At 38.9% G+C, this 18,198-nt stretch overlaps 1 protein-coding gene across 2 annotated transcripts in view; it reads left to right on the forward strand.

The window, feature by feature from the left end:
* Positions 1-18,198, forward strand: part of RFC1 (replication factor C subunit 1) — a 33,342-nt gene that overhangs the window by 14,225 nt on the left and 919 nt on the right. For both annotated transcript variants that reach the window (XM_041402834.1, XM_041402835.1), the window contains exons 5-24: positions 2,233-2,465; positions 3,157-3,231; positions 5,007-5,084; positions 5,401-5,488; positions 5,584-5,816; positions 6,881-6,988; positions 7,506-7,685; positions 8,014-8,118; positions 9,058-9,454; positions 10,354-10,463; positions 11,805-11,919; positions 12,334-12,422; positions 13,436-13,573; positions 13,971-14,066; positions 14,229-14,327; positions 14,750-14,904; positions 15,025-15,142; positions 16,065-16,210; positions 16,634-16,847; positions 17,842-18,033. In XM_041402834.1, the coding sequence (XP_041258768.1) occupies positions 2,233-2,465; positions 3,157-3,231; positions 5,007-5,084; positions 5,401-5,488; positions 5,584-5,816; positions 6,881-6,988; positions 7,506-7,685; positions 8,014-8,118; positions 9,058-9,454; positions 10,354-10,463; positions 11,805-11,919; positions 12,334-12,422; positions 13,436-13,573; positions 13,971-14,066; positions 14,229-14,327; positions 14,750-14,904; positions 15,025-15,142; positions 16,065-16,210; positions 16,634-16,847; positions 17,842-18,033 (2,969 nt within the window). The remainder of the gene's footprint in view (positions 1-2,232; positions 2,466-3,156; positions 3,232-5,006; positions 5,085-5,400; positions 5,489-5,583; positions 5,817-6,880; positions 6,989-7,505; positions 7,686-8,013; positions 8,119-9,057; positions 9,455-10,353; positions 10,464-11,804; positions 11,920-12,333; positions 12,423-13,435; positions 13,574-13,970; positions 14,067-14,228; positions 14,328-14,749; positions 14,905-15,024; positions 15,143-16,064; positions 16,211-16,633; positions 16,848-17,841; positions 18,034-18,198) is intronic.

An 18,198-nucleotide genomic window follows, 5' to 3' on the forward strand; every position in this document is an offset into this window, starting at 1 on the left:
GCCACTGCTTGCAGTCAATAAATGCTTCTAATATTGTCATTTCTTGGAACAACATAATTAAAGCCAAGTTCTAACTATTGATCATACGTGGTAGTGGCTTCATAAATGACTTAGGTGTATAAATTTTTTAATTAAAATCTAATTGTATTTACTTCTTTCTACTTAAGAGAAAGCAATATCCTGTTGGGTTTTATTGCTATTTATTGTTATAAGTGAATAATGAAAAAAATCAATATTGCATACAGATCCTCTGATAACAATCATGATAAGTGAAAGTTCTTTTTTAGCATTGAGCAGTCCTTAGTTTAAGAAAAGCTGGGAGCACGGGGGCAGAATAGGATTTTTGTGTAATCTTAAGACAAATAAATGTAATTACATTTACATTAACTGATGATTTACAGTAACAGCATATTTTATTCCTGCAAATGTTTTTTTGTTAAACTGAAAAATTTGAAAGAACCAGAAATATTCTTTAAATTGTTTGAGATAAGCAATCTCCTCTTTAGACTTGAAACTACAGTAAATTAGGAGTCTACAGCATCTAGTGTCCAAATCTCCCTGAATAGTCACAGCTTGTTAAATTGAGCTAAATGGCAGCAGGACATTTACTGCTGCATTGGGAAAATAAATCGTGTTGAGAATAGTAAAGCTTTTAGCTTTGTGTAAAACTTGCTGCTCAGCCGAGGGCCTGGGTTGAATTTTCCCTTCTATATATTGCTTTGTGAATTGAGTTGGCTGAAATGCCACTTTCTCTTGGATAAATTTTTGTCTTCAGGCATTCTTAATTTAACTGCTGAACTAATTTACCCCCTTAGAGATGCATCTTTGTGTTAGTTTTTACCTGTCTGAACTTTCTCTCCCAGCAATAGGTGGAATCCTGCTTGGTTCTCATTATATTCTGTCTAGTAAGTGCTCAGTAGCAGCAAGTTCTGGCAGCTGCCTGAAACACTTCAAAACACTGCCATCTGTTGAGAACAGATGAAACAAAAAATAATTGTTTCCCTCTATCTTTGTCTAGAATACAACAAAAATGAGAGGTGACAGACATATAGCATCTTCTAAACTTAGGGAAGTGGTAAGAAAACAAATTTTTGTATGAAAAGAAATGTGGGGACTTCAGTTAGGGGTTGCTGGAAAATGAACATGTTTTTGTGATAATACTGTAAATTCAAGTTCTGTTAAAAAACAGATGTTTAGAGCAATCTGTGTTTATGATATGTTGAGGTGAGTGTCTAAAAGATCTCTATTTTGGGAAAAGTAAAACTAGACTTCAGTTAGAGGTATGCAAATAAACCAGGCTCTGTTTCTGTTCCTCTCAGATCTTTCTGCTGCTTTTATAGAGTGTCTAATATTAATTTTGGGGATTTTCTTTCAGTTTATTTGCTCACTTTGTGTTTGTAGAAGAATTCACTTTTCCTCCTCCTTTCAAACTGAAAAATCCATTTTGTCTTGCTGACCCTGATTTCTGTGTTCTGTGAAATTGTTGCTTTTCTTTGAGTTGGTTTTGACTGTACTGGAAGGAGAGTGTGTTTAAGTGCAGAGATGTAGAGAGCTCATAGAATCTCTAACAGGGAAAAAGTGAAAAAATGGAATTGAAATATTTCTGCTAAAACATTCACAAACTATGAGCAATACTTTAAAAATAACTAGGAAGCTTACACAAGAATCCTTTTTTCTTTTTTTTTTCCGTAAAGAAAACGTTCTGATATTTTTCCTTCATTTGTAGTGTAAGATAGGGAAATTCTTGAGAATATGTGTCTACAAAGCTTATGTTAGCTGCTTTGTTGATGAATACTATAAAGTAATAAAATAGATGTGCCTTTGTGCATAACATAAAATGTGAAAGGAAGAGTTGTGCTGTTCAATTTGACATGAATTAAAGAGGGAGTTCAAATTTCATTATCTAGATCTTCTGTTTATTGTTTTCCTCATTTAAGAAGGGAAGGCATTCCTTGTGAACTTATCTAATTGAGAGGTAATGTATGAGCACAAGTAACAATGTTGTGGTGTTGTTTCAGTACTGAATCTGTTCAGACTCAAGTTATGCTACTGGAAGTTGTTAAATGCTACGTGTTGAGCAACTCAGACTTTTTTTCAGAAAACTTCTGAATGCCTGTAGCATTTTTTTAGGATTTGAGTTGATGTAATGTGCCAAAATAGTTTTCTTGGCAGTTCTGTTATTAGAACTTGAGTTCTGTGTACCAGAAGTAATGGAATTCTCTTTGTGTTTAGATGAAGATGATGATTTTGCCAATAAAAGAATTTCCCTGAAACCGAAGGAGAACGGGACGTCAGCGATTGGTTGTCCAGGAACAAATACTGGGAAAAAAGAAGAGGTAAAACCACAAGCTAAAAGCAAACCCCTCTCTCCAGTGAAACAGACTCCCACCTCTGCACTTGATTTCTTTGGGACAAGGAGTGTCCAACGCTCAGAAAAGAAGCTGGTAGCAAGTAAAAGGAAAGAGGTGAGTACTGGTGAGGCTCCTTAGGCTGCTCATGTGTCTGATGGCAGCTCAGAATGAACAGTTGGACTGCAAGGAATGCTTAAGTGCTGCTCCTACTCGTGTTACTCAGTACGATCACTCACATAGAAGGTGAGCTCTGATGATGCATGTGTGCTTGTCAAGTCCTTAAATACAAGTTTGGTGTAGTATTTCCATGTTTGATAAGATAGCACAAAGTTGAAGGTAGTGTTTTCTTATTGCCCCTTCACAAGTGACTTTTCTTGAAATCCATTAAGTTTTCTGAGGTTGGTGAGTGGAAGGGATAGCTTATATTTGAGGGTGGGGGGCAGGCAGGTAAGAGGGAGAAGGTTGTTTTCCCAAGCTTTATGGGGCACATATTCATGGAATAACAAAGCACCAAGTATGGAGGAACTTAGAAGTTCCCGGTGTAGTTACTGATGTATTTTTCAAGTGGGGCAACTTTGATAGCTGTTCAGCATGGTTTGAAGAGTTGAGATATTTATGTTGTAGTAATCCCTTGAAAATAGCCTTGTTTAATAGTGTTTAGGTTAGAGAGCTAGCAATTAATGTTGCATGTCTCATTCACAGTCCTGTTCTAGAAGCATACAGAAGGAATTGGTACATGTGAAATTATTATAATTGACACAGTAATGGGGCAACTGAATGGTTGGTCTTTTTTTCTTTAATATAGCCTTCACAGAGCAGAGACAGCACACTAGATGATGAGGCCATTGCTAGGCAACTGCAGCTTGAAGAAGATTCAGAGGTAAAAGCTCTACAAATTTAATGCTCTATATCAAGAGCAGTTTGTTTAACTTAAAATTGGTTTTCCTTAAGAAGTTAAGATGGACTTTCCAGATATGCTGTAACTAAGTGTAATAAAATTCATCAATATGCACAAGCCTGGTCACACAGTTATTTTATAGGCATTATTTCAGTTATGTTAATAGAATGTAGCACTTAATCTATTTTCTCTTTATCCAGACTTTGTCTGTGCAGCTGTTGTGCTTCTAATAATCCTGCCTTTCACACAGAATTCACCTCCTCCTTCCTCATGATTTGGTAGTGTTTTGATGGTGTTATGTTTTTTTCATTCTCTGGAGTGAAAAATTAAGAGTCATTACCATCCATGATCTGTTTTACTTGTCTTTTGAATTTTCTTATAGTTGAGGAAAATGTGAATGACTCTTGCATATCTTAACTTTCCTGTTTGAATCAGTACTAATATGAGGGGAAGGTGCACTGATACATATTTACTTGCTTTTGGGAAAATTTCATTTTCCACATATATTTGTAATATTGAGTATTGTTTGAAGTAAGTAGATTGTACAGACAAATCTGCACCTCTGAAGGTAAGGATGAGAGTAAATGAATCCAGCTTTACCCTACTAGAAAGTTAAACAGCCTGTCAGGAAAAATAAGATGATGTCTTTCATTTGAACTGATCTTGTCTAGAACAGTCAGAGTTTCTGTGCATCCCAGTACTTTGTATCAGGTGTATCTCTGCCTCAGTCTGCTTTGCACTGGGTGGTCTCTGCCCTTTCCCTTTCTCACCATACTCAGGGAAGGTAGATTTCACTGTTATGGACATGTACAAACAATGCCTGTGGTTTTGTAAAGTTATCTATTGGGATCTTAGAGCATGGCATGTTGGAATTATGAAAGTAATTTTGTTGTTCTCTTGTTGAAACAATGGTCAATATTTATTGGCAATAATGAACACTATTCATGAATTGAAAAGGTTTTTTTCCCCAAGGCACCATATTGGACAGGAAAGGTAACTGACAGATCAGTTGTCACTGGTGATGTCAGGTTTATGTTGTTAAGTGAAATAAAAAAGAAGCCAAACTAAATTTGGTGGGTTTTTTTACAACCAATAAGTAAATTTCACATATGTTGTGCACTATTTGTTCTTACTGGTTCTTCCATCGGAGAAAATCAGTTGTACCAGTGTAAGTAATAGAAAGTTAAAGTATATTTGCTTCCCTAAAGTAAATGGAGCTGACACTAAGAGCAGGGCTAAGGGCAGTAGTTATGTTCTCCAAAACAGACAAACTTTTTTTATATACATTTATATACTTTTTTTTTTGCTAGTAGTAAATGAGAATAAAACATTCATTCTGGAGACATCATAATTTTTAACAGGCATTGTTACTACTTGTCTTCTGGGCCTGTTTTTGATAAAACCAGCGGGTTACATGTTGTTGCAGGCTGTTTGTTATGAGGTGCACCCTTCAAAGTTTGATTATTTAATACAAAGGGTACACAACAATAAAATATATTAACAGAAAACTCCTTTGAAAACGGCTTATACAGGCACAATAATGTTTCTAGTGCAACAGATCCATTTTTCTCACTAGATTTAACTAGTCTTGCTTTCTGGAGGAGACAAGTAATTCTTCAGTGCCATTTCCAGAAATTCATTTGCCTCTGGTAGGACACCCTTTTTCTAGCTATGTGCTCACTTAGAGGTTTTTTAAAAATACAGTAGAGTTGGAACTTGTTTGGCATTAGCCTAAAAATATTTTTTTTTTCTTTCAGCTGGAGAGACAGCTGCATGAAGATGAAGAATTTGCTAGAACTCTGGCCATGTTGGATGAAACACCACAGAAGAAAAAGGTTGAATTCTTTTTAAACCTTTTAGGAGTTGCAGTGCTGGGAGTGTTCTTATTTGTGCACCTTTGTTTTGGGACTTCCGTACAAATACATTAAAAACAGCAGGAAAGTGTTTTCATGGAAATAGCATACTCCTTATACTTCCCTCTGGCTTTTCCTTGCTCAGTAAAGGGTGTCCTGCCTAATCACACAGTGTGTGCTGGATGCCTCTGTTGGGATGGTATTTTAGGTTCTAGTCACAATTAAGTGAAGTGTGTTGCTGTGTCCCTGTGGTAGCTTGGGACACACATCCTGACTTTGGCATTGTGTGTTTATTTAGGCTCGGAAAAACACAGAAGGAGAGCAAACAGTACTGAGCATCAACAGCAGCCCTAATGCAACAGCAGGGTATAAGCAGACAGAAAGAGGTAGGACACAGAAACTGAAAAGCATTGCACTAATTTATAATATTAATGGGATACATTTTTATATATGAGCTCTTCTTCCTCTGCTTCCTTTCAAGTGAAAGCAACAGACTCAGCTGGTGCAGCCAAGAATTACTCTGCAAAGCCAGAAACTAAATCTGAACAGTTGAAAGGTTCTTGTTTATCCTCACAATCATCTGATGGTAAAAAAGAAGAGATTGCTGAAAAGGAAAGAGGTGCGCAAAATTCACTATCAAGAGGAAAAGCAGCTTCAGGGAAAGAAGAGAAGACAACACCAAAGAAAGAGAAAGTTTCTCCCAAGAAGACTGAGGTAGGAGCTCTCAAAATTAATTTAGATGTCTTGGTGGAGTTTGCAGGAAAATAGTTTTCATTTATTATAGGTGTCACTGTTGTAACTTGGTACTTTGAATCTCCTGGGCAGCTTTTAAGGATTTGAATTCAGGAAAGACTGTAAATTCCTTCCTTACAGCAGTTGTAAAACTGTGTGGGAAAAATTATCTGGCAAAGTGTAAATTAAACACTTTGATGAAGTGAAGGACCTGAGGTTCTCTAATGCCCATTTAGGTGTGCAGGTACACTGCAAAATCAGTTCTGTGCTTTCTCTTGTTTAACTTTGCTGGAAAACACAGAATGCAGGAATTCTGACACTCAGTGAGTAAAAACTTACTGATGTGAGTGTGGTGACCTTGAGGATCTGTTCTGTGGTTAGAATGATGGGTGGCTTTGTTTAGGGATTTATATTTCTCTCCCATGTCTCCCATTTGTTCTTATTATTGATAATCTATATAAGAATAGAGTTTAGGGTTTTTTATCTGATTCAGTGACTGTATTTGTTGAACACTGGCAGTTATTGGCAACATTAAAATGTACTTCTTAATCATACATTATAAAGTACCCCATTTAGACAATTAAATAGCAGTGGTAAGTGGAAGGGAGAGCCTGCACCTCCTTTTGAGGTGAACTGATTGAGAAGCTTAAGTGTCTCTTAAAGTCTACTTCGTAGTATTTCTACCTTTATATAAGTGTAGATCACAAATTAAATAGGATGCAAATTTAAAGTGACAATTTAAGAGTTCAGTAAGCATGTACATGTGCAACAGACAAATCTACAGAAACCTCCCAATAAACAATGTGTACATATTTTTTAAACTCTCACGTTTTAAAATATTTTTAAAAGGAACAAGGAAAAACATCTCAACACAAGCACTAAAAGGAGAGCAAGCTTCAGTATTGCATGTTAATAGATTTCAAACAAGCGTTGGAACTTGCTTTTCCTTTGCTGCATGCAAATGTCCTGAACTGTGAAGCTTGGGTTTATTTTGCTGTTTTTATATCTGTAATATGTATATTATTTTTTTTCCTCTCCTGACCTAGTCTGTAAGTCCTGAGGACTCCGAAAAGAAGCGAAACAATTACCAAGCTTACCGAAGCTTCCTTAATCGTGAGGGTCCCAAAGCACTGGGCTCCAAAGAGATACCTCAGGTAAGTTTGCATGCACGTTTCTATATATGAAGTGGAGTGTTTGGTAGATCTACTGCTGTAAGTAGTTTAAAAAATATCAACTTAACTGTTTAAAGACTGGTATTTTTTTCCCAGTAGGAAAAATGTATTAGAAAACCCTAAATTGTAATGCAAAGCAGTGACTAAATGTAAGGAAGTGTACTAAAGAATTTGTATTCAGAACTTGGTTTAGGAGGTCATGATCATTAAAAATAGTTGCTGGTCTTAAAGTTGAACATTGCTGTTACTCATTTGATTCACATGCAACTCTTGAAGCACAGAGTGCTACAAGTATGGTCAGGTAAACAGTGTGTGGAGTTTTGTTGGTAGGTATTCCCATTTGAGCTTTTGGAACTATTACCTAGCTAAGTATGATAGTCTTATTTGTAGAGTTTCATAGGGTACTTGATGTGGTAGAGGGTTAAAATAGCTGATGGTCAAGAGCTATTTGGTAGAATTGTATCAGTAATGGCATTCTCTGCAATGCTCTGGTTCTCAGGGAGCTGAGAACTGCTTGGAAGGCCTGACATTTGTAATTACGGGTGTTCTGGAGTGTATTGAGAGAGATGAGGCCAAGTCTCTGATTGAGCGTTACGGAGGGAAAGTAACTGGCAACGTCAGCAAGAAGACAAATTACCTGGTGATGGGGCGGGACTGCGGCCAGTCCAAGTGTGAGAAGGTGAGCGTGCTCCTGCCTGGCCAAAGGCAAAGTGGAACTGAGTTGCTCCTCTCTTTACTGGTCATTTCCAATATCCCTGCCAACAGGAAGAAGTACTAACAATAAAGTGCATCTTTAAAATGAAAAGTTGCCCAGTGGTTTACAGCTTTGTTTTGTTTTTAGTTCCGTGCATACATACAACACACACACACACACATGCAGATATCTATAGCTATATCAACTCTTGTTGTGTTCCTAGTCAGAGTTTTTTACTGGAAAACCCTTTGAAATGTATTATGGAAATCCTAATGTAACATGATTTCACATTTAATTCTTTCTTTTGCTCCAGGCATCAGGTTTAGGTACAAAAATTATTGATGAGGATGGTCTATTTGATCTTATTCGAACTATGCCAGGCAAAAAGTCAAAATATGAGCTGGCAGCTGAAACAGAGGTATGCTTTTTGTGCTTTTGTTTGTTTTTAATTGAAAGGAGTTTGTCTTCTGTAACAGTAACACAACAATCATCAGTTTGACCTTTTAGGTTAAAAGTGAAAATTTTTTGTTTGTGCTTAAGACAAATTACTCTACTTGTGAGTGAAAGGTTATTTTCCCACTCTGACATTATTTTTCATTTTAGGTACCTGACAGAGCAGGTAATTGCATCTCCTTAGGTGGTATCTGGTTGAAACAAGGAATATTCATTCATTCTTTGGAATAAGTAATTGTGACTGATACCATGTGGTACCCAGACAGGCCCTATTTGTGTACATAACAGATCTTGTCCTTGTTGTACTTGAACAAAAAATATTAAAGGTAATTTTTTTAGGCAATACCAAAATAGAGGTAACAAGGTTCTTGTGCACAATTAAATTTAGGTTGTAGTGACTGATAGAATGTTATTAGAATCTCTGCTAGCTCTAACATGTATGTGGTGCATTCATTACAGACATGACTTATTTATGCAAAAGCAACTCTGAGCTTATTAGCTGATCACTTTCTCTCCCTTGGAATTGTTTTGGGTTGAGCAACTTTTGCAGGTGTTGTTTTGCAAGAGCTTCAAGGGTGTCTGACCCATTTTTTCCAACCTTACAGTCATCAGCTTGGCATTGTAGGATGCCTCAGGCTGTGTGAATTAGGGGACTGCTTTTGGAATGACCAGAACACTTACTGCCTCTTTTTTGTGGATTGTACTACAGAACCTGGTGACATTGTGTTTAGCCGTGCTTTTATTTCTCAGAGGGTATTTCTGTATCTGCTCTTGAAGTTTTTTTCATCAATGCATAAGCTTTGTCACTTTCTAAGCACTCCTGGAATTGTTTAAATAAATATGCTGTTTATTTACTGTATTTTTAAAAATTTTAATTTATTTTTATTTTTTTTATTTTCCTAAGGCAAAAAAAGTGGAGTCAAAACCCAAAAAGACACCACAGAAAGCTGAAGCTGGGAAAAGGAATTTTAGCCCCTACAAAAGGGAAGCTAATAATAAAAAATGCAACTCTACTCCTGAAAAAGGAGAAACCATCAGATCTGTCAAGAAAGAAACCACAGCTGTTCAAAAACTTACGGACTTCAAACGTCAGACTGTAGAGGAGAAAGAAGCCCCAAAACCTAAGGGGAGCTTGGTTTCTGAGGTTAATGAAGATGGCACAGAGAGATTGCTATGGGTAGATAAATATAAGCCTGTATCTCTTAAAGCAATTATTGGACAGCAGGGTGAGCAAAGCTGTGCCAATAAACTGCTCCGATGGCTCAGAAACTGGCACAAGAACACCTTGGAAGGTGGACAAGGTGACTGGTCTCGTTAATTTTCTCTGTGCTCTTTCATGCTAATCATGCTCCTTGGTTCCCTGGACCACTGGGTGGTAGCAGAGCAACTCTAGAAATCAGGAATAAGGCTGCACTCAAATGTGTTTCTAGCAGCAATTCAGCCTTAAGTTTTATTTTTGCAAAATAGTTGTTCATTTACTACCCACTTCCCCACCTCAAAAAAGAGCAGAAAAATGTGTCTGAAAAGATTTTTTTCCCCAAGTCCGAGGTTTCATTTTTACAAAAATTCCCAAAATATCCTAGCTGTGATGTATCTAAAAATGGCCTTGTGTTGAGCCTATTGATTTCTTCCTCGGCAAGAGGAAATAGGTTAGGCACAGCCAACAGCAAAGATAAGAGCCGGTCTGAAGGGCTGCTGTCATGTGTAGGCATGAATTGTCAAGGTCCTGGCTCTGGCAAGAAGTGCTTGTGTCAAGCAGACAGTTGGTCATCCTATAGACAGACAGGTTTTTCTGTGTTTAAAAGAGGGTTTAAGTTTTAGTTCAGCCGTAGTAGGTAGTGGGATTTTGTGTGTGGTGTGTTTGGGGTTTGGCTTAATTTGTTTGTGGTGGTGTGTGGGTTTAGTGGTGCTTTTGGTTTTTTATGTGTGTGATATGGTTGTGAGGAAATTGCTGAAATGGTTGTATTACATTAATAGCACTTTTTGGCATTTTTCAATTCAAAATCACTGCAAGTCATAAACTGTAAGCTGGTTTAAGCTACTGTTACCTGATTAGTTAGGATGCAGCTGTGTATGCATCTTTGGATGTTCTTGGTCCTTAAATGAGGAAAAATTCCAGTGATGCTTGATATCTTGAGGAGCATGCAGTTTGTTTTATAATTACATACCTAGGTAAAACCTGATTTTTTTTTTCCCCCAGTAAAACCCAGTAAAACTGGAAGCAAGGATGATGGGACAGGCTTTAAAGCAGCATTACTTTCTGGTCCGCCTGGAGTTGGTAAAACTACTACAGCTGCTTTGGTTTGTAAGGTGAGTTCATAGTAATGGTTGTTCCCAACACTTTTTTGTTACATATTAATTCTGAATCTGGATACAGCTACAGTGTGCAGGTGGGTATGCTCTGAATGACCAGGGTCAGCTCTCAGCCAGGTTGCACCTGCTCAGCACAGGGTTACAAGTGAAGATATGGCTGTTCAGAGATCTTTATCAGGTCTGACATGAGAAGGTACCAATGTGTGTCTGCATTTCTTTCTGTTACGTTGAGAGGAAATATATTACGGTATGTTGAATAATTGGAAATGGTTTTCCATAATTGTGAACATTCAGCACTGGTTCTGCAAGTTGGAGAATATTTGCACTTAGCGGGAGTCAAATTCTGGCAAGCTTTTTGAAAGCCTAAGGTCATGGTTTTTGTGTATCTAACAGAGAGATATTTCCCAGATTTCTTCTAAATTGAAATTCCACTTCAGGATGAGAGATATTGACAGGGCTATGTGTCCATTTCTAAATCTGAATTTAGAAATCTGTTGTATAGAGTAACCTTAATCCTTTTCCCTCCCTTCCCCCACTGCATGTCTTTGTGTTGATGCCACACCTACAACTAGACTAGAAAAGGTGAATGTGCTGTCTTGGGCTCACTTTTTTTTCCCTCAAAGTAGGGTCTTTTCTGTTTCTGGTTTCCAACCTGGCTTGCTCTCAGCTGCCTCAGGACTCTGCAGAGCATTTCTCTGCTCCAGAGGAAATGCCAGCAAAATGGACCAATGCTGTGTGTGCTTAGTGCTGTTTTCTGGCTGCCTCTGGCAGGAGAGTTTGCTGATAAAGGAGCAGCTGGGTTAAGTTGTGTCAGGGACTGACAGAAGTGTTAGTGCTGCTGGGGGAGTCATGTGTTTCCTGTTGGTTAAATAGTTAAAAGCTCTTTCCTGCAGCTTTCAGAGCCATGTGGTATGTTTCTTTGTTATGCAGCTGGAAATACCATGGAGCTTAGCCAGCCTTGGCTCACAGCTCTGTTTCTATCCCTGCTGGCAGTTCTGTCAATCTTCCAAAATTTAATATGTGTCACTGACTCCAATGCTTCCGCATCCCCCTCAATTAAAACGAAAACCAACCAACAGTAAAAAACCCCAACAACCAACCAACCAAAAAACCCAAAACAAACAAAAAACAACCAAAAAACCAATTCAAAAAACACAACAAAAAATCCTACTACAAAACAAAAAAATAATCTCTTTTGGGCCTATCTGTTCCACGCATGGTTATAAGTTTTTTGAATTTCTAGAGAAAAGGAGTGTAAGGGGAGAAACTAATTAATGCTATATGATTTTTCACTGATCTGTGTTCTCACTTTTTATGTGGTTTGTGTGTTTGGACCAGGAGCTGGGGTATAGCTACGTGGAGCTGAACGCCAGCGACACTCGCAGCAAGAACAGTCTAAAGGAAGTAGTTGCTGAGTCACTTAACAACACCAGCATCAAAGACTTCTGTTCTGGTGCGTCTGTTGTGTGAAGGAGATTTTTATTTTATTAAGTTCCTTATTACTCAGCAATGTTAGGAATTTACCTTGCTTGTCAGGTGGAGGGACCCGGCTTCCATCCAATACGGATGGGTTCATGTAGTAAGCTGTTACATTTTTTCTTCAATTCAGAATTAAATCCTGCTACTTGTAGAATGAGTTGTTAATCTGCACAAGCTACTCAAGAACTCTGCAGTTGCTCCTCTTTTCCATGGGACTTGTTTCTAAGAAAATGACATAGTCTGGTCTGTGAACACAGATTCATGTGATCAAATGGCAGAGCCACCACCTCAGTAGGCTAGGACGGTGTTATCTTACTTAGCATTGGGTAAAACTCTGAGCAAGACTCCTTTATTCTCATCTCATTTTCTTATCCATATTCATTTTCAGGTGCATCTTCATCAGTTAGCGGGAAACATGTATTGATCATGGATGAAGTGGATGGTATGGCAGGCAATGAAGACAGAGGAGGGATTCAGGTGAAGCCACTGTAGTTCCTAGCTAATGCCATTGCCAAGAGTGTATGCCATTTATAGCACAAGATAGTCAAGCCACTCTGTCCTCAACCCATGATCCATAAACTCTCTGCAGAATAGTCTGATGTGTTTTAGAAGCCTGTTTTTGTGTAAGAATTGTGCCTTGGTAGATGGGAGAAAAAGGATACTTATGTAGAAGAAGCCTGGAATGAGGAACTTGAGCGTGTGCACTTTGAAACAGGTACATTTATCCTAAGGTCTCTCTAAGGTGACATCTCCCTGCAGTGGGAGGTTCACAGTCTGGCTGGGACTGTTGCTCTTTTGCATAGGCAGTCACACTGAGTAACAAATGTGTGGCATAGGCAGCAGCATCCTTTGTTCTCTTTAGTAGCTCCACTTTTAGCTTCTGAGGATTTCCTATAGTCACATGCAGTATTTTCATGGTAAAGGGCATACAGATTTTTAACTTAGATGCAGGTATTTTCATTGTAGGAATGAAACTGAACTGAATTGCACCATTAGAGCTAGCAAAGTTTGTTCTGGTAAGCCTAAAAATTATGAAGCCTATTGGAGCAGAGACGAGCTGATCTTTTTACTTTCTGCTTTTTCATTCTTTGTGGCAGGGTGCAGCCAGAAAGTTGTGTGTGCCCTCTGGGCATAAGCCAGGTCAAAGTGGCCTTTGGAGAAATGAGTCTAGTTCTGTAGGTGGACAGCTGTACTCTGGGCTATTGGTCTTCATTGCTTCTTGAAGACAGTTCCAAACATAACTGCTGGAAGTAGACAATGGAAGTGGGTAGGCAGCAGATCTCTTGCAGCTGAATAGAACAGGAAGGGAAAAATGTAGGCAAGAGGGTAGGTTTGCACTGTGTAGAAATGTGATTACAGCAGGAGTGTTACGGACTTGGCACCTGTCAAGGATATGATTTAAGGCAGGGACTAATGCTGCCTAGTATGACATTCTAATTGTTCTTATTATCCAGGTTATCTGATGGAATTGTAACGTGTTTAAATTGCAGGAGTTGATTGCTTTGATCCGACACACGAAGGTACCCATCATCTGTATGTGCAACGACCGCAACCACCCTAAAATGCGCTCCTTGGTCCACTACTGTTTGGATCTTCGTTTCCAGAGACCTCGTCTAGAACAGATCAAAGTAAGAAGGCTGTGGCTTTATGGACTGCACTGAATTGCCATCAGTAACTTCAGTTTTCATGTGGCACAGTTTATTGAGAATTGGCTACACTGCTTAATCGATCGTCTCAGTAGTAACTGCTTTTCAGAATGAATTGTCTGAGTTTCTCTTCCCAAAGCCTTTTGGATTTTAGATGTCTGTCTTAAGCATATATCCAAAATGGGTCTTTATAAACAAACATGCTCTTTTTTACACTAATGGTAAATGATGGCTTATGATTATGAGAGAAATTTGAGCTATATGTGCTTTAAAAATTTACGAAAATACGCAGTGCTCTTTTATAGATGTGTCAGTATGTTCTGCTGGGGCAAGAATTCATAGGAACTCTCTAGTGACAATTTCTCAATTGTGATTACAGGGTGCCATGATGTCTATTGCATTTAAAGAAGGTTTAAAAATTCCCCCACCTGCTATGCAAGAGATAATCCTGGCAGCAAATCAGGACATCAGACAGGTCAGTACCCATTCAGCATCAGTGACCATTCAGATAGCAGATTATGTGCATTGAATTCAAAGTATTTGAGCAGTATTTTTATGTGTAAAGATCAGGCTGTTACTGCTGGAGTCTTCCATTTAAATTCTATTATGCTACCAAATTGTAAATTTTGTTCTTTAGGTTTTACATAATCTTAATATGTGGTGTGCAAAAGACAAATCACTGACTTACGATGAGGCTAAAACAGATGCCAGCAGAGCCAAAAAGGACATCAAACTGGTAAGTGTCAAATACTGGATTGGCTTTTGCTGTCATATTCTGATACAATCACTTGGCTTTATAAGCATCTTCTGAACTGAAGCACTGAATAAAGCCTAGGTGCCAAGAGCTATCACATTTGCCACAAATAGTTGAGTATATCCAGGACTGAATGTAAATTTTGATATACTCATCTCTTATGTAAGATGTAATTATGAAGCTCATACTTCCCATCTTTTGTTCTCTGTTTAGGAGATAATTCTCTTAATATCAGAAATAAATTACAGTTCTTAAAACTGGTAAAGTTCTAGGGCAGAAATACTGAACAAGGAGCTTGTACTGATGAGTGAAGATACTTCTGGATACTGATTTTGTTGATACTGTGCTGTGTCTTACATTCTATGTTGACCTTCTAGCTGCTGACTTGAATGTCATTTCTTTAGGGCCCTTTCGATGTTGTCCGGAAGGTTTTCGCTACTGGAGAGGAGGCTGCCCGTATGTCTCTCATAGACAAATCAGATCTTTTCTTCCATGATTATTCACTAGCACCTCTCTTTGTCCAAGAGAACTATGTGCATGTGAAACCAGCTGCTGCTGGGTGAGTTACTCCAAACCCCCTAAACTGACATAGGCTTTTGTGTCAGGGAGTGAAAGTAGATTAAAACCTATCTGGATATTTCTGCTTTGTAGTAAAGTCAAGTTCTTTTTTTTTTCCCAGAGGTAACTTAAAAAAGCACTTGGTGCTCTTGAGTAGAGCAGCTGATAGTATATGTGATGGTGATATAGTGGACAGACAGATTCGTAGCAAGCAGAGCTGGAATCTTCTTCCAACACAGGTGAGCACTTAATGCTCATTTAATGTTCTTTAAGGGGGGATGTCCAGTGTTAAAGGTGGATCTGTGGAAATTGGTGTTTCAATATAGTTATATGATCTGTACAGTTTGTACTTCATGTAGTATTTTCTGTTTCACTGGTGATCAGAAGAGTTTCCCATATCCATATTGTTGAGCCCATGCTGCAACATGAAATGAAGTCTTCTGAAACTTGCAAAAGTTAGACTGTCACAAAGCTTAGAAGCACATGGTGTGTATCACTTGTGCTGTTAAAAGCCTGCTCTGTCCTTCCTCTCATCAGGGTAGGATTTCTCTCAAAGCATAGAGGACTGAAGCTTGGTCACTGTACTTACTTTAATGCTCACTGAAACAGTGACGAGACTTGTGCTTAAAGGATTATGACTGGCATCAGAGAATGCATTGTAGGTGAAATTGGAAGGCACCTCTGGATGTCATCTAGTTCAGTACATGTCCAAAGAGCTGTATGCTTAGGAACATAGCTGACTTGATGCAGTGTTCTTTGGAGAGGTCTCCTTCACCATGTCTGTGTGTTGGAAATCGCTTGTTTGTGTGAAGTTAGCTATTTGATTGCACTCTAAACTGGACATGAGAAAACACCATGTTTTGGGGTTGTCTGTTTGGGTTTTTTTTGGTTTTTATCTTTTGAGTTTTGAAACCCAGATGACTTCACAGGTATTTTAGAACATGATAATAAATAGGGTGGTACAAGGGGTGAAGCTGTAACCTTAGAGGGATTGACCAGAAATAAGCAGTTGAGAGAGTTCTCTTAAAATAAACTGTTTCCACTGTGGCCCTGTGTTGACTACCCCTCTTCCCTGGGAACAGTGCAGGGCAGGGCAGCGTGTCGTGGTGTCCATGAGACTTTCAGTGTGATTTGAGTTTGGCATATGTGTTACTTTTTCAGGCTATTTATGCAAGTGTTCTCCCAGGGGAGCTGATGAGGGGTTACATGTCCCAGTTTCCTGTCTTTCCCAGCTGGCTGGGGAAATTTTCATCCACAGGCAAACACGATCGCGTCATTCAAGAACTGGCAATGCACATGAGTCTCAGGTACTGACATTCCTCTGATACAGCTTTCTTGTGCAGTTCATTACCTACCATCAACTCCTTGCTGTGCTTGGTGCAAACAGGTGACACATTCATGTGTTCTGTGAATGTGTTCCTGTGTTATTGGTGACATTTTTCTCAGTGCTTAATTTGTACAAGTCAATCACAAGTACCTTGCATTTTTCTTTTTTCCCCTGAAGAGATGTGTTTCCCCAGACTGTTTGGTGTTCAAATTCCTTGCACTGGTTATTCCCCAATGCAGGTATGGCAAAAGGAATGGCACAATACAAGTTGCAGTTTGCTCTTGAGGCAGCTGATTGTTGATTTTCTGAGGGCCTCCTTACCTATTTGTTCTTGTCTTTAGAAGTCAGTGGTGCTGGTTGGACAGATTTACTTACTCAATACTTTATTTTCAATTTGACAAAGAACTCAGTCATGCAAGAGGACAGTAAATATGGAATATTTGTCGTATTTGCGGGATGCACTTGTCCAGCCCTTGAAAGACTTTGGAGCAGATGGTGTACAACAAGCTATAACATTTATGGACTCTTACTGCTTGATGAAAGAAGATGTTGAAAATATCATGGAAATAAGCACGTGGGGAGGCAAACCCAGTCCTTTTTCAAAGTTGGATCCCAAGGTAAAATTCACCAGTGAATTTTTTTTTCTTCTATATCTTAAAAAAGAAATCCTACAATAATTGCTATGGTATGGATGTGCTTTGGAAAGGCTGAAGTTGGTGGACCAACTTAACCATAATTGATAGTAGGCTTTGTGAATCAGCTGTCAAACATACCAGTAAGTTCAGGGCTAAGTCCTAAAAGATAATTAGACTGTGCTTCACTCAGAAGTCTTACTCTTTTCATTCCTGGTGTAAAGGATTACTAGGAGTCAGTTGTGTTTTGAGTATAGAAGCAGAACACAGGAAGGACAGGGAAAGCCTTTCTACAAGGAAGCTCTGGCTGTAAGGTCTGTGTCCTTCAGGCACAGCCCTGCCCGTCTTACCATCCTGCAAAGGAGGAGGGACACACAGCTGCCTGTGTTACAGAGCAGGCACTGCCTTCAGAGGCTGCCTGGCAGCTTACACCTTTCCCAGTTCTGTCAGACAGAACTGCCAGACCTGGGGTGCTTCATGTACTGCTCTTCCAGCATCCAGCTACTGCACTCCAGTGGTTGGGCTCCTCATGTGGGTACAAGGTGAGCTTAAGCTCAAATTGCTTTTACAAACTAGGCAGATGTGATCTAAAACAGATCAAGTGCTCATGGAAAGAGAAGAACCTGCTGGTAACTAAACCTACACTACTATCAGGTGTTTTCCCTTAGTCTGAATATGCTGCTTAGTCTGGCAAGTGTACAGTGCTGCTGAAGGGGGCTCTGGTGTGACTGTGCTGAAAATATTGTGGGCCTCAGCAAGAAGCATCTGAGGATGCACACTTTATTGAGGATTACGTGGGACTTGTTTAGAATGAGTCTTCACCATACAGCTTTTAAACACTTTCTGTGTCCTTTTGAGAGAGTGTTGTCTTCTGTGTATCTTTGGTCACATCTTTCCAAAGGAATCTCTCAGTAAGTTGCTAACAGTCTACAGTTCCTAAACTGATGCTCAGTTTCCTTCTTTCCATTCACCCTGCCAGGTCAAAGCAGCTTTTACACGTGCCTACAACAAAGAGGCACATCTGACTCCATATTCACTTAGTGCTGTCAAAGCATCTAAAAGGCAGTCGGGATCTGCAGCGACCTCAGATCTGAGTGAAGACTTGACTGTGGAAGAGATCCAGTCTGATGAGGATGAGCAGGATTCTGTTGACAGTGATGCAATGATAAAGGTGATTTAATTTCCTCAGTATTAAACAACCTCACTGAGGTGTTGGGGCTTTTTTGTTTGTTTTTAGTTACCTTTCTGTGACTTTTAACATCATCTTAATGAATTAAGAAAAAAATCAGAGTAAGTATTAAATAATCTCTCAACTTTTAAAATTTTAACTAGAGGT

This window comes from Onychostruthus taczanowskii, unplaced genomic scaffold (genome assembly GCF_017590055.1).
Source record: "Onychostruthus taczanowskii isolate IOZ18803 unplaced genomic scaffold, ASM1759005v1 scaffold2, whole genome shotgun sequence".
NCBI classification, from domain to species: Eukaryota; Metazoa; Chordata; class Aves; order Passeriformes; family Passeridae; genus Onychostruthus; species Onychostruthus taczanowskii.